The 15,060-nt window shown below is 41.6% G+C and overlaps 2 protein-coding genes and 1 long non-coding RNA gene across 8 annotated transcripts; 1 reads left to right on the plus strand and 2 right to left on the minus strand.

The window, feature by feature from the left end:
• Positions 1 to 222: 222 nt before the first annotated feature.
• LOC134020564 (uncharacterized) lies at positions 223 to 5,544 on the plus strand. 4 transcript variants are annotated; one of them, XM_062460713.1, is made up of 8 exons: positions 223 to 486; positions 613 to 665; positions 758 to 811; positions 1,208 to 1,373; positions 1,464 to 1,500; positions 1,613 to 1,749; positions 2,004 to 4,446; positions 4,628 to 5,544. In XM_062460713.1, the coding sequence occupies exons 3-8, from the start codon at positions 763 to 765 to the stop codon at positions 4,733 to 4,735; spliced, it is 2,940 nt and encodes a 979-aa protein (XP_062316697.1). In that variant the 5' UTR covers positions 223 to 486; positions 613 to 665; positions 758 to 762; the 3' UTR covers positions 4,736 to 5,544. The 4 variants fall into 4 exon arrangements, with proteins under 4 accessions (XP_062316697.1, XP_062316696.1, XP_062316699.1 ...); XM_062460712.1 differs by having other exon boundaries at positions 763 to 811; XM_062460715.1 differs by having other exon boundaries at positions 223 to 482.
• A 93-nt stretch (positions 5,545 to 5,637) lies between these two features.
• Positions 5,638 to 9,804, minus strand: LOC134021454 (uncharacterized). Of its 3 annotated transcripts, none has more exons than XR_009930515.1 (6): positions 9,647 to 9,803; positions 9,262 to 9,370; positions 7,831 to 9,124; positions 7,381 to 7,450; positions 7,115 to 7,248; positions 5,638 to 6,735 (listed from the first exon to the last, which is right to left on the minus strand). It is a non-coding gene; the product is annotated as an uncharacterized LOC134021454 (long non-coding RNA). The 3 variants fall into 3 exon arrangements; XR_009930514.1 differs by having other exon boundaries at positions 7,654 to 9,124; XR_009930513.1 differs by having other exon boundaries at positions 7,381 to 9,124; positions 9,647 to 9,804.
• A 2,402-nt stretch (positions 9,805 to 12,206) lies between these two features.
• On the minus strand, positions 12,207 to 14,312 carry LOC134021456 (ADP-ribosylation factor 4-like). The gene is made up of 6 exons (XM_062462314.1): positions 14,094 to 14,312; positions 13,330 to 13,410; positions 13,078 to 13,187; positions 12,747 to 12,818; positions 12,421 to 12,546; positions 12,207 to 12,331 (listed from the first exon to the last, which is right to left on the minus strand). The coding sequence occupies exons 1-6, from the start codon at positions 14,158 to 14,160 to the stop codon at positions 12,245 to 12,247; spliced, it is 543 nt and encodes a 180-aa protein (XP_062318298.1). The 5' UTR covers positions 14,161 to 14,312; the 3' UTR covers positions 12,207 to 12,244.
• Between the last annotated feature and the right edge of the window lie 748 nt (positions 14,313 to 15,060).

Raw genomic sequence — 15,060 nt, forward strand, 5'->3', positions numbered from 1 at the left:
TAGGTAAATATCTACGATTATTAAGAGTTAGGGTTATGCTAAATAGGGTTTGTTTGACGGTGTTTTTGAAGGTTATGCACCTCACTGTCAAGTTATCGTTCTACTGCCATCTAACGGTATGAAAAGCAAAATGACGCCCACAGTTTGCAAAAGGGCCTAGTCTTTATAATTAAATGTGGATGGCAGCTTTAACCATTGCGTGTAACAATGATGACGCTAGTTTACAGGTCGAAGGTGTCAAAGTTTTGTTATTACTAAAGAAAAGAACAAATTAAGAAAGAAAACTTTTGTTATTATGACGTAGTCAACTTGACGTATATGCTAAATTCGTCACAGAGATGCGGTAAATTCGAGTTCTAAATTTACATTTAGTCATTTTTTGGCCTCACTTGTTGGGAGTGCATCTTTTAGTAACAGAAGACTACGACTGAAGATTGGTGATTATATTTCCGTGACCTCCGATAATGTCGGAAACAAAGGAAGTAGGTAAGGATTTCTTCTTTAAACGTTTTTGGATGTAACTCGTTGAGATATAGCCTAACAGAAAAACTATAACATGGAGATTTGATTGTCTTTCCGCTTTTTGGGAAGGTGAATCCTCCGCATATAAAGAAGAAAGATCCAGTGGCCCCTAAAAAGCAGAAATATAGGGCTGACCTGACACGGTAAAATGACATGGTTGGTCTGATTAACAGAGCCAACTTATTAGAGCTGAGTTCCAAGTCTATTTGACATTTGGTCTCTGCTTACTTTCAAGCTAAGATGAAGCCCAAAAAGCCATCGGATATGCCTGGAGCAAAAATGGATGGAGGTGGGTTTTCCATGTTCTTTCTCTGGTCAGTTCTTGCACATTGTGCTGGCCGACAAGTGTATTTTGTATAGCAAGCTATATCTAGATTCGATCACTCTTTCTCAATCCTGGTTCTCGGGACCCCCTGCCCTGCATGTTTTGTCTCCCTATTCCTATAAACCTGGTTTAAATTAATGGGTCATAAGCCTGATAACAACCCATTCATTTGAATCATGTGTGTTGGAAGAGGGAAACATCTTAAACATGCCGGGCAGGATTGATAAAAGCTACCTTATATCAATGATGGGTATCATTTCTGCAGTCTGAGGAAATAGATCTAAATGTTTGACTCAAAATTAGGGTTTGGCAAGTGAATAAAGTGAAGGCCATGTCTGACAATGGATAGTTGTCTTTCAGGTCCCTGGGTGTCCCCTGGATCCACTAGGACGGGGAACACATTTGATAACAGGGAGACTGTTATTGACGTCCTGGAGGGGAGGGATCAGAGTGCTCCTAACTCCTCAGAGACAGAAGATGTCTGCTATCCCATGATTATTCAGTTCCTGAAGAACCTGACAAACGAGTGAGATCCAGTTTCTTTATATCTCGTCTCCAACATGTTCACATTTTTAGCAAATGCAAATGACTTACTTATTCATTATTTCTCTCTCAGACAATGGCTGGCCCTTAGGCAAAGCATGCACAACCCTGTGAGTGCATCTCAACCTCCTTTTAGTGGAATAACTCTAGAAATGTTGCTATATTTATGAAACTGATGAGGCCACTCAAAAACACCCAATCACTGTCTACTATTCAATGAAGGAATCGAGAGAGAAAATGTCCAAGGCTTGCCAGGAGATTGTGAAAGTGATCACCATGACAGCGTTCCGACTCCTGGTCCCGGCCATCATGGAGGTGTTGAAACAGGAGGACCTGGAGGCTCCTGTTACCTCCAAAAGGTAAGTTATTGAATTACTCTTTAAATTCCATGCTTTTAGAGCTGTTATAAAAGCATCCTACCAACCGTGGTCCCAAAATGTGTTACTGTTTCAAAAATGTAAAAAAAAAAATATCTGTTTGTGAAAATGCATGGAATTGTGCACTAAATTGCTGACCACACTTGTAATCATAACACTTTGTAATAACTGTCCATGTAACACTGGACATGCACTGTATTAACACGTATTAAGAGAGTTGCTTTTGCTTGTTTAAGACAACCCCAAAGCGCTATGCAGAGGCCTGAGACAGACGACCCTCTGAGAACCCTCTTTGGGGTGACTGAGGAAACTATTCTGCAGTCACTGAGGGCCACATCACCCTCCAGTTCACCTGAGCTGACCAGTGTGCTGGTGGGGGAGATCGTCAGAGACATTAACAGCAGCATCTCAGCAGTGGTCTCTACCTGGGGTAGTTTCTCACCAGTGCCCGGATGCAGTCGATCGGTCAAGAATGCCATCAAACAGATGGGTAGGGTAATCCATGTTGGCCTCCAAAGGTTGTGCCTGTGTAAGAAGCCAGGGGAAACATTGGCCTCAGAGGGAGCTTTCTCAGAAGCAGGGAAGGCCAGCACTCATATGGAAGTTTTATCTGACCCAGACTTCCAGAAGAATGCCTCTAGAGCTGTCAGTGGGATCCTGAAGAAACAAGCCATTTCATCCTCTTCAGAATCTTCAACTTGTGCCAGTGCTTCTGCCAGTCTGATGAATATGTGGGGCTCTGTTCCTCCCTCAAAGTCCAACCTCTCTCTGGCTCATGCCCAGTCGGCAGCCTCAGTGATTATCCAGTGCTTTGTCAGTGACATGGAGGACGTTTCCATGCACTTGTGGTTCGAGAATGGAACAACTCCCAAACCGGAGTCCACGCTTTCTGAGGCCAAGATGATTTATGGCACACTGCAAGCAAGGCTGAGGAATTTTTTCACACTGCCAAGTTCAACAGTGTCAGAGCAGCTCCCTGTAGACGAGGAACTAGAACTGTGCACCAAAGAAGTAATGAGCCTGATTCTGGATGCTTATCGTTCCGAGTTTGCAGCGGTTGGATGGCCTACTTTAAAAATGGATGGAGCTTCACCTATGTCCAGTCCTCCACAGAGGCCGTATATGGAACAGCTCATAAGTCATCTTGAAAAGCTGACCATCGCTTCATCATGGACTGAAATCCAACTGGACTCGTCAACAAATGCAAACCTGTACAGCATAGGAAAATTGTCACCTGAGCGCATTCTAAATAAAGTCAAAGATGGGGTCACTGAGGTGCTTTTAAAAAAATCAGTGGGTTTCAAATCAGCAGCACACTCTTTTCCTCCTTCTGAGATCGATATTGACAATGCGGCCTCAGATATCATCACGTCTTTTGTTTCAGATGTGAAAGACATTGCTCAAGCTATTAAGGCTGTTGACGTCCAAGGACAGGCTGATGTTGAAGAGCCACCAAGCACAGAGAGGGATGCAACTGAATCCAGCCCCAGTCACAATACCAGAAGACACCCAAGTATAAGTGAGAACATTTTTTCTGCCACTGTGAATCTCTACAAAAACCTTCAGAAAAAACTGTCCCAAGGACCTAAGAATGAGAAGCCAACATTTACGAGTGAAGAAAAACTTGTAACTAGCACCCACAGTGGGCTTAATGAGAGAACCATCTTTGAGACTTTTTCTGAGGCCCAGTCAAGTGTTTGTCTTCAGCAAGATATGTCCAGATCTGAGGAGATGGAGAACTCTGAGGAGCTCTCCCAGCTTCAAAGCATGGTGGGAGCCATGTTGAAAAGCCTAGAAGGTATCAAGGGTTTTGATGAGGAGCCCCCAAGAACCGGCGAATTGGGATCCGAGAAGATGCTGGAGGGCCTGTCCACCCTCCCAGGAACCCCCATCCCCAAACATGTCCCTGCCATTGCCAGCCCGATCGTCAGAAGCACCATTATTAATACAAGTATCGAAAGAAAGCCAGCACTGTCACCCAGAGTGTCAGATGTGGTAAGCATCATTCTGGACCACGTAGACCCAAAATATATACAGGTAGCCATATCTCCTGGAGATGGTCCCACCACAGCCCTCCAGAGACTGGAACAAATAATCTCAGAGGGCAGGATTAGTGACCTCTCACGCGACCTTGTTGATCAGCTGCTAGGTGCGATGTCTGATGACATGGACACACTACTAGCGGACACGAGCCCACCTGAGAGAGGCGTCTCAGACACTGTCCTGTCCGGAAGTCCGAGGACTGGGGAACAGCCATTGAAGTTGTTCACCTCAGAGCTCATTTACAGCTTCACAGAGGAGTCAGTTAAACGTTTACTCCTCCCACTCCTCCTCCCCCCTCTGGGAACCTCCCAGAAACAGACAGCCTCTCAGGATGTGACATCGTCACCCCACGTCTCCAGATGCCCCAGAAACAGACCCTCCTCCGGATGCTCAGTGGGTTCAGACAGCTCAGTACTCTATAATGACACTGTGAATCTTTTCACTAAAGCGATGGTCCAACAAGTGATGGACATTCTGTCCCCAGATTCAAAGTCAAGTGCCAAATCTTCAACAAGCCCTACTCTGTCTGGCAGATGTAATGTGAAAAGCAATCAATTTGATGGGCTACACAAAGAAGAGGACAGTGCAGAGAAAAAAATGATTGTCAAGAAGGCCAAAAGTACATTTAACATTGTGGTAAGGCCTATACATGGTCATATATTTTACACACTTTTCACACATTTGGTATGGTGACATGGTATTTATAGTGATAATATAAAGCCAAATGTCAATTGTTATATTTGAAGAGTAGACTAGACTAAACTAGTACTCTCCTAATCAGTTAATTCAGATGTTCCACATTTTTTCCGATAACTAGAGCACTAAGAAAGACAATGTCCAGTCAACTCAGGCAGCAGAGGACCAATCCATCTGTGAGTCAGCAAACAAGACTATACATCATAGATTATGTTTTCTAGGAATCTAGGCATCTTGTATGGATGTGGATGGACAATTGTTTCTGATTCTGTCCCTACTCCAGCTTCATGCAGTGTGTCCCAGCAGGCCCCAGAAGAGGTACCACCTGAAAACCAGTCTCTTCTAATGCGGATCTTCTCTGCCATGACTAAGGGCCTGTGCAACCCGTTGTTCAAGAAGGCCTCCATGACCCAGATCCAGTAGCATAATTTACTGTTTTATCAATCTGCTGTGTCTTTTTATGCAGTAAATAGAATTGCATTCATTTAATTCTTTTGTATCTCATGTATTTTATGTTTTCATGGTTCCATTATTAAAATGTTGTCATATTGCTAGATTGGAGTGGGAGCAGTTAAAAGGCAGAGTAGATAATGCTGTGGAGCACTATTTGTCATATTTGCAAAAATAAGCGTAACATCCCCATAGCAACCAATGAATGGTTTGACAGTAACATTTTATAAATCCGATATCTGTGGGTGTTAGGACTGAAAAAAACACGACCCATCATTTAGATTCGACAGAACAAAATGATTGGATGGCATTCGGATCGAATTGAATGATTGTATGGGCTACTTGTCGGTCTACCTACCTACCTCCCAGCAGAAGTCAGGCAGCGCATTCATGTTTTTGGGGGGATTGGCTTTGAAAGGAGGGGGTGGGATATTTTGGTTTGAATCCTTCCTGCCTTTAAACCACTTTGCTTGTTATTTGTTGCGACATCCATGGCTCCGTCTGTATTTCTGGTTTGCTCGTCGTGTGTTGCTGACTTGTGTCAAGGCATGTGTACGTTTTTAACAATTGTGTCATCTACAGTATGAATTAAAACCCATTCAATCATGCATTCCACCAGAAGTGAAAGACAATTAATGATCAGATTAGGATGTAAGTGACTCGTTATTTCCACAGAAAGCATTTTATGTTAAATTCTTTTATTCACTACATTTAGCAGGGACTATTTTAACCTATGGTTTCATTTAAAAAAGGATTTGCTTTGACACTAATGATGACATTATGACAGTATTAGGAAAGCGTAAACCTCAACCTTTTAGAAATGATGTCCCTTCCCATAGAACCAAGCGGCAGAAATCCTAAAACATTGCATATGTGTTTACATATATGTGGAACAACAAAAATATGACAGTATTGACAAAACACACATTGTAATTTGGTTTGTTACTCTGTGTGCATTCCCTCAGGGAGTCTCTCCTTTCCAAAACTGTGAAAGTGAGGAAAATCAAGTTTGGTGGTGCTCTATCTGGGGGTATTCTGCTTTTCTATTCACAAACCATGTAGAAAATACATCATACAAAAGGCATGTGTGAACTCCAAAGTCGCCTGGACCAAAGACAATGTCTCTTTCCGTTATGACGAGAGAAACTTCTAAATTAAGTATTAATCTGAAGTGACAGATAAAGGCTTTTAAATAGGACAGGGATGCTATAACAGTACACCATACCCTCAATGATATTGATTCACATGCTGTGATATCTGCATTTATGTAGACCCTATTTTGCCCAGCCTTTTCACCCTGTAATGAACACCCTGGTAGTTATACTAACACAGGTGTGGGTAACTGTGGGCATTATATACCACAGTTTAACCAGGGTGGAACGAACAGCGAACAGCTTGACGCTTGTGCTGTTCCACCCACAACTTCAATACAGTTCTGTTCTTTATGTTAGCAGAATACAAATGTTGTTCCATTTTGAGAGTCCACACATTAAGGAAGACTTTCTTCCTGTTCAAGTAGTTGACTCAAGGTCCAGACGTGAATCCCGTCTGAAGTAAAAGTTGACTTCTGTCCACACATCTCACCGTTTCTAGTGAATTGTGTGTGCTACCCTTGGCAGTAGACAAAAATCCTCAGAAGATGAGTCTCCTCCCAGAGCTGACGACAGCTATCACAGGAAAGCACCTAAATAACCCTCAGTACGCCCTGAAAAAAATCATCATGCAGTTCTTTCCCTTGTCATCATCATCACTGTCTTCACCCTCCTCATCCATTGTCACCTAGAAAGTGTGAAATGTATTAATTGAGTTAAGTGTTTGCATTTCAGTTATATTATGTGTCGATGTCAGAAATCTAACTGTTACTTTTTTACCAAACACCTCCCCACCCTTTCCCTTCGTACTCTCCACCCTAGTTGTTTCTGTGAGGCCACATGAAAATACCTAACCCATAGTAAGTAGCCTATATGCAGCGTGTGGTTATACATGTGTTAATATATACAGAAGCTATAAACAGGTATTTTTGAATTAGCCTACGTATTGAAACATGTTGATAATCAGAATGTATTTTCTGAGTGTATAATAATAGTTATACAGATTCATATTAAACATATTACTGCATCCTTTCACTTATTTATAATAGCAAATGCATAAAATTTACCGTCATTGTGTTCCGATGGTAATTCTGCAGAAGACACGTAGAGGATGGCTTTATAGTATAGACACCTGCCAGAAACTCAACTGGTCCAGTGAAGGACTCCTCCCCCATACATGTCCTCTTGTGTTGGAAAGCCCCTGACACATCAAAAGAAAACATCTTATATAATTGGATATAGAGTATATATGCACTAATGCATAGGCTATAGCCTAATCCCATACCAAATACTTATAGTGCATTAATCGATTTAGCTGAAAAAGTTAACTTACCTCTTGCAAAAAGGAAACCAAACAGGTTCTTCCCTGGGTGATTGGATAGGCCTATAATAAAATAATATTTCTACAAAGCATAAGGAAAGATAAGACGTGAGAATTAAACTGTGTACTGTACAATCATATAGTTGTATAGTATATATGTAATTATATATAACTTTAACATTATGTTATGTTTATGTGACTATTTCTAATACAATGTTGCTTCAGCGCACGTGCACACGTTAATAACTTTCATATGTAAATTAATGTTAAACCTAATATGCGAACCTATAAATATGCACTGTTGAAAGGAGTGAAAGTTGCCTCTTTCATTTCCTTAAAGCACGAGACTGTCTTCACTGTAGGTTTCGTTTGCAACGAAATAAGTTTCATTTCTGCTCTGGCGTAGGCTGCTCAGTGTGTTTGCTTTTGTTTCTGATTGCTAACCAAGTCATAACAACACACCTTGCCGAGTCGAATTAAATGTATTAACCCTTGTGCTGCCTTCGGGTCACATGACCCAAAGGTTCATAACGAACCATCGTTGTATTTACCCAATTTTACCCAATACAAAAACAAATAAAAATAATTTTCTTTTAACCTTTGCAATGTGGGGGGTCTGAGACAGCCTAGCTGTTAAAAGAAAATGCTTCACTTTGTTTTTGTATGCGGTAAAGTTGTCGCAATACGACGGTGGGTCACAATGACTGTTGGGTCAGAATGACCCGAAGATAACACAAGGGTTAATTTAGCATATCCTTTTATCCAAAGTGAGATACAGGAAAAAATGGAACCTGTGAACTCTTGATTTGCACCTCAATGCTTTACGATTAAGCAATACCCATCCCATAAGATCGCCCTCTCGACATTTTATGAGGCACTTAGGCTATGACTAATCTGTTTTTGTATGTCCTGGTTTATTGTGTGCCTTACGTGGCACACATAACATCGGGGTGTGTACTGTAGGTATAAAATGCAACAGGATGTGCTTCATGGTTTAACATGCTTATATTTGGGTGGGTGTGCTATATGAGAGGTTTGTTGTTGCTAATCCCAACAATTTAAGCTCCAAGCAACATTTGGGCTATCCATATTTTGGTATAGGCTACTACTCACTTATGGTCTTCACAGACATGGAAATAAATGATTGATACACCACATCATTTCAGTTGCAAAGGTTTGTCGTTTTTTAATGTTTTTTTTTTTAAGAAAAATGCGTTCTGCTTTATGTTTTTGATAAAGGGGTTGTGTTTCTCAGCAGGCCCCCCCGAGCCGCCGAACCAAGCAACACAGACAACCAGAAGCCGACCGGGAAAGGGGAATTGGAAAAAGTATTTGGTTTGGCTTTGGTTTGGTTGCTTCTGTAGTCTAGGTTTTTTGGTTCGTGGTTTGAGGTCAGTGCGTTATTGTAGCACTGGCTCTGCACGCGCCGCTCCCTGCCGTACATGTATGGGAACACGACGCATTGGACTTGTACCAACGGCAGGCAGCCGCAGCCCTCATCACAGGCTGCATCAGGGCTACACACGGTCCAGGTCAGCACACGAGAGAAGACAACTGCACATGTTCAGTTGTCTTCTATCACGTGAGGCGTGGCCTATGTTGGCCCTGAGGCAGGGTGTGAGGTGTGACTGCCTATTGCAGGCCGCATCTAATGCGTAGTGTCTTCATGACATGACGGCCAAGGGAGTGACGTGACCCTGCCCTTGGCAGCAGGGATTTCTTCGCCATCTCTTCCTCCTCTTCTCTCGCCTCCTCACTATGGGGAAACAAATTGTGGGCAGATTATAAAATAATTCATTTACATTATAACGTCTTTGTTCATAGTTTTTTCATTACTGTTATTGTTTTGTGTCATCTGTTATAGGTAGACATGATGAGGGTGTTGAAACTTACACAGGTGTGGGTTATTCCCATGAATATCCAATTACAGCAAGCAGAAAGGGTGGGGCTCCATGGAGTGAGGGCTCCAGAAGTAACCGATTAAAGATCGAAGGTCACAGTCCTGAGGAATAACAAAGTAGGAAGACATATAACAAATGTATTGTACCCAAGGTTGGATTTTTCTCATTCATATAACTATACAAGTATAATTCATAAATATACAGATCCTGACAAAATGTTGTGTTTTAATGTGATATATAATTCCATCCAGAAAACAGCATGGTTGTATTTCCTCCCACTTCATACAAGCACTCATTGTAGTCATAAATTACATGTTATAAGCATATCAAGTTTAAAACACAAATCTTAAATATGTTGTGCAAAAAATCCAACTCACCCCATGGTTTCTGCAGTGGGGGTGAAACCACAGCAGAATAGAAAGGACTGGTTTAGCGCCGGGTTTTCTTTTTATGTTCAGTGACAGTGCCGCCCCACCCATTAGTCTCCTCCCAGAGCTGACGACAGCTATCACAGGAAAGCACCTAAATAACCCTCAGTACGCCCTGTCGGCTAGTGCTGCGATCCTTCTCTTACTTTCAATTCCAGCACAATAACACTTTCCTTTCTGTTTGTTCCAGATACACCTGTTATAATCTTTCAAACTGTATTTGCAGACTTAGGGTTCAGATACACAGACAAAACAACACATGAAATACATAACACACAAACACAATAGAGGTTATAGAAAAAGACAGAAACGTTGTTCTAGAGCAGTGGTTCTTAACTCTGTCCTCAGGGAACCCCTGTCCTGCATGTTTTAGATGTTTCCCTGCTCCAACTAACCTGATTCAAATACATGGGTCGTTATCTAGTTCTGTAGAAGCCTGGTAACGAACATGCATTTGAATCAGGTGTGTTGGAGCCAAGAAACATTTAAAAGATGCAGGACAGGGGTTTCCTGAGGACAGGGTTAAGAACCACTGTTCTAGAGAAACAACTGAAGTTGAACTTGTTCTTGTTCAAACAAACACCTTGTTTGTTAAAACCAAGATGACCTTATTTTCTGATCATTATCATGAACACACCCTCTCATGTCTCTATTTGGGTGCACTATGATAGGATGTTAAGATAAAGCCTTGCTTTGTTGCAATACATACTTGAATATGATTAATTCAATTGCCCAAGTATAACCACCCTGCTCTAGAGTCATTCTCTCCTGCCTTCAGTTTCCTAAATCTTCATTGGGAGGGTTTGGGGTTTCTTAAGAGCCTGATACTAACACACACACAGTGAGCCACAGTGCATGCAAGCTACCCTTCTGGGGAAATGAAGCTGCCAATGATCACGAAGGGTTTGTACCGGAGGCTCCCTGGAACGCAGTCACTGAAACAACTTTGCATGTTGTTAGAAGGTATATAAATGAAATATTGCACATGTAATTTACACAGTGTAAATTAGGATACTGTAATAAAGAACACAAAACCCATATCTGCGGATGTGTACTGTAGCTATAACCGGATATAAAAGTGGGCAGGATGTGCTTTGTGGTCTAACAGCCCTCCCTGGTAGATCACTGAGGCAGGCCTTAGACTGAGGCTTTTAAAGAAAGCTTGGCTACACAGTCCCCCTGCTTTCTACTGGTAAGTATGATTCATTGCTATGAAAGAAACTCAAGACAATTGTTTTTTAATATAGTCATTTTCTTTATTTAGATTTTTTGTAAAACAATTAGCACAATTTAACAGTGGCAGCTCCATGCAAATGATCAAAGCATTGGTTGGAATGTTTGCCCAGTGCAGTTACAGGGCAGGTGTGTTAGAGAGAGGTGGAAAGCAGAGTCAGATTAAGCACATATCAGCCATCAAAATACCAACAGAAGCCACTAGCAAACACTGCTGGGTCAAAGAATGCCACTCAACTGTACCACAAGTACATTGGCCATGGACCAATACTGAGGAACTCCAGCCTACCTTCCCTCACCCCTTTTTAGAGGCCTATTGACTGGATGCTGGACAAGTAGGGTCAGGGTTTCCACTTCTGTTGAACACTTGCCTGAGGCACAATGTCTCAGCATGTGGGGGGGGGGGGTCTCCAGTATTAAAACAAAACACAGAAACATCCTGGTTGAGGGAGTGCCCACACACATTCGAGCAATCTGTGCTCACAAATCCCTGTGGTTTCCACTTCCCATAACTTTCGTCAGAGCACATGAGGAAATCAATTATTGCATAACGTTGTCCTGTCGAAACAGGACAGAAAAACATCACTGGTACAGTATCTGTCTCTGGGAAGGAGAGTGCAACCACACAACGAGATAAGAAAGGATTAGATCAAGGCCAAGAAGTAACATATGGGAGCCTTCAGTTTATATCACTTCCAAATCCTTTCTAATCTTGTTCTAGTTGCTCCGGACCTATCCTGAGATGCGATGGCATGGGAGTGAAGACACAGAGGTGAGGAGGGAAAGGCCAGCCGGGCTTGTAGGCTCAATGTCCATTAGGCCAAGTGGAGCTACAAAGACGGGTACAAGTTGCCCATAAAAATATATATTTACACAAAAAAAAGAAAAACTATCGGACCAAACTTTGTAACTCCTCTCCTGCATTTGTTGTTGCAAACAACATCTACCTACTCTAACTGTGCACTGCATAGGGGTGAGAGGAAATGAAAACTCCCAAAGATTCTCCTCACTGTTTACTTGATGTCTCCTGCTGCCATTTGCAGAACATGCAACTGAAAGCATAACTTATCTGCTGCTATACGAAATAGGGAAGTAAATTAAAGGGATGTGTAGGGATAACTATAAAGTAAAAGAGGGGAAAAAAAAGATGTTCCAATAAGTATTGATTGCATTGTCCGACAGTTATGTCCTTCCTGCGCAAACAGGTAATTGGAGATCAAATATTTCTTGATTGGATGTCTTGATCTTCCATCCCCTTCATTTGCTGTTCTTTTCACTCTCTCCCCCTCTCTCCAGTCGGCCTGTTGTTTCACTTTAGTGCTTGGACAGTTCGTTGGACAGCCAGTCTAGTCCTTCGTAGAGTCCTGTTCCCTGGGTGGCACAGGTTGCCTGTACGTGCCACTGAGGAGCAAGACAGGAGAGTGGTCTGAATAGGAAACCTGTGTGTCTGTGTGTGGGGACCCGTTTGTGCGAGGCATAAAGAAACTTACAGTTCTGCTGCGGAGGCTCTGTAGGCCCAGTTTGTCTGTGAGGTCACTGACGGCCATGGCATTTGGAAGGTCCTGCTTGTTAGCAAACACCAGCAGCACTGCCTCTCTCAGCTCATCCTCTTGCAGCTGGACAGACAGAATAAGCATTTTTGGGGGGGTTAGACAACTTCAATACAGTCTCAATATTTAATGATCATGTAACCAAGATCCCCATGTCGACTGATGCTGCAGTCCTTGTGTTCCATTCAGGTGGACTGACCAAAGAGGCACTTGAAAATATATCACAATCTGCATACACAAAGTAAGGTATTGGGTCACTTATATACCATCTTAGAAAGTTCCTCTGCAGACTCTGCCACTCTTTCTCGGTCATTACTATCCACTACAAAGATAAGGCCCTGGAGGGAAAGAAAAAACAGACAGAACAAGAATGAAACATCATTCCAACTGTTTCTTCACCATAGAACTAGAAACACAGGAGGATGGTGTTTGTATGTCCCTTTGGACACAATTGCCAGTTAAATTAATATAATGTGAAATGTATTCAACTTTGGACACAAGTTTGGAAATTAGCCCAGACCTTTGGCATACTTGCCCCATGTGCATTTGGTCCTGGTGTATGTGTGTGCGTGCATAGTAGTGTGTGTGCACACACACCTGTGTGTTCTGAAAATAGTGTCTCCAGAGGGGTCTGATTTTGTCCTGGCCACCCACATCCCAAACAGTGAAGCAGATGTTCTTGTACTCCACTGTCTCCACATTGAAACCTAAACATACACATCAGACCAAATATCTTAAAATGAACTAATAGGCCTTGGCAAAGGCAGCTTCTAAGATGATATACAAATAAGAAGAAAATTAAACAGGATTGACACCGATTTGTCCTTTTTCTGACACTGAATCTCTTACCAATAGTTGGAATGGTGGTCACAATTTCTCCCAATTTTAATTTGTACAAGATCGTCGTTTTCCCTGCTGCATCCAATCCAACTGTAATATGCCAGAACACAAATGGTTAGAGCTAGCTATCTCATATCATAGGGCAGGAAAACAAGATTATGGTAGGTAGCCTAGCCACATTACGGAGACTGGGAACGGTAAAATTCGAGATGTCCACAGGTGATTTTGGCTCCGATCTGTATCTGGTTGGTTATAATTATAACTAGCGTAGCTAGTCTAGCTAGCTAACTAACGTTAGCGAAAACAATTCTGGCCCAGCCGTACCAATATGTAGTGCTAGCTAGCTAGCTAGCTAGCTAACTTATTGGCCCTGATCATGACGTACAGTGTACATGATTTATATAGGCTAAGCTCTTCAGGCATTAGCCTCGAGACATATTGACAAACTAGCCAACTAACGCTAACAAACTAACAAGTTAACTTCTCATACAACAAGTCAGAACAATATTGGCTAGCAAGTTACTACACTAGTACTGCTTAGTTTTTAACCAGATTATCCAATGACGTCAATTTACAATGTTTCGTCAATGCTAACTTACTACCGTACATTGAAGTTATGTAGCCCACTAGCTATATTGATGAGATTGGTAAATCTATGCTACTGATAGTTAAAAACAAGTAGTCAACTGATGATGTATTAATACTAGCATAGCTAAACTAGCATAGTTGCTATACTTCTGCACCGCTAACACTGTTCAGTAGCTAACACTTACCCATCAGAATTCTCATTTGTTTCTTGCCAAACAGCCGAGAAAAGATTGACGAAATGGTAAGCCCCATTTTTTTATTTAAATTTCAGCACCTTTCCTAAATGTTGCTGATATAATACAAAACGTGTGGTTAGCTCAGTTTATGACTTCGAAGTGAGGAAAAGGCGAGCACCGTTCGTGTCCTTTCCTGATGCCACGTCCGGGGCCAACGTGGAACTCACAACGTCATGTGTTTTGAATAAACTTTATGAACAACACTTTGCAATATAGTGGTGAATAAATGAAATCCATGAACATTTGATTGGATGAGGTGATTGGGAAGCTGAAGCAAATATTATACAGATAAATAAAAAATCCACTTCACAAAACCAACTTGAAAAGATGGACAAATTATATAGACTAGACAAGGACAGTAGTAAGTTACAAAAAAGATATGCTTTACACTGTACTAACCAATCGATTTCACTAGAGGTCACCCGGATCAACAACATGTCATCAGCCGACGTTCATGTTTCAGAACCATTTTACAAGAACTTTTGTCTCTAGAAGTAGTTTTATGTTCATACTTAAGTGTGGGATTGTGTGGGTTTGTTAAGGAGCGCGAGTAAGCTAGTTGTTGTCTCATTTTGAATCATTTTTCAGATTCAGATTTTGTACACAGTGATTATTACACATAGGGCCTACAATTTAAAGAAATATGCTCCTGCTATTATACTTTAGTTGTAATCAAATGAACACAGAGTAAGAGGCTACATTGTAGACTTAATTGATGTTATAAGTTGAATTTAATTTATATATTTTTTTACAGTTTTTCAAAAGCAGTTTGGATCCCAAAATGTTCCTTAGAGAGGAATGTAGTCTTAGATATTGCAGGCATATACCCAGTTCAAGAATTGGCAAAAAAGGTTTTAGGCAATATTTATAAATAGGCGTAACAAAGTTAGATTGAAACTGCCAAGAAAGTTGGTCA

This window comes from Osmerus eperlanus, chromosome 5 (assembly GCF_963692335.1).
Source record: "Osmerus eperlanus chromosome 5, fOsmEpe2.1, whole genome shotgun sequence".
Classification (NCBI taxonomy): domain Eukaryota; kingdom Metazoa; phylum Chordata; class Actinopteri; order Osmeriformes; family Osmeridae; genus Osmerus; species Osmerus eperlanus.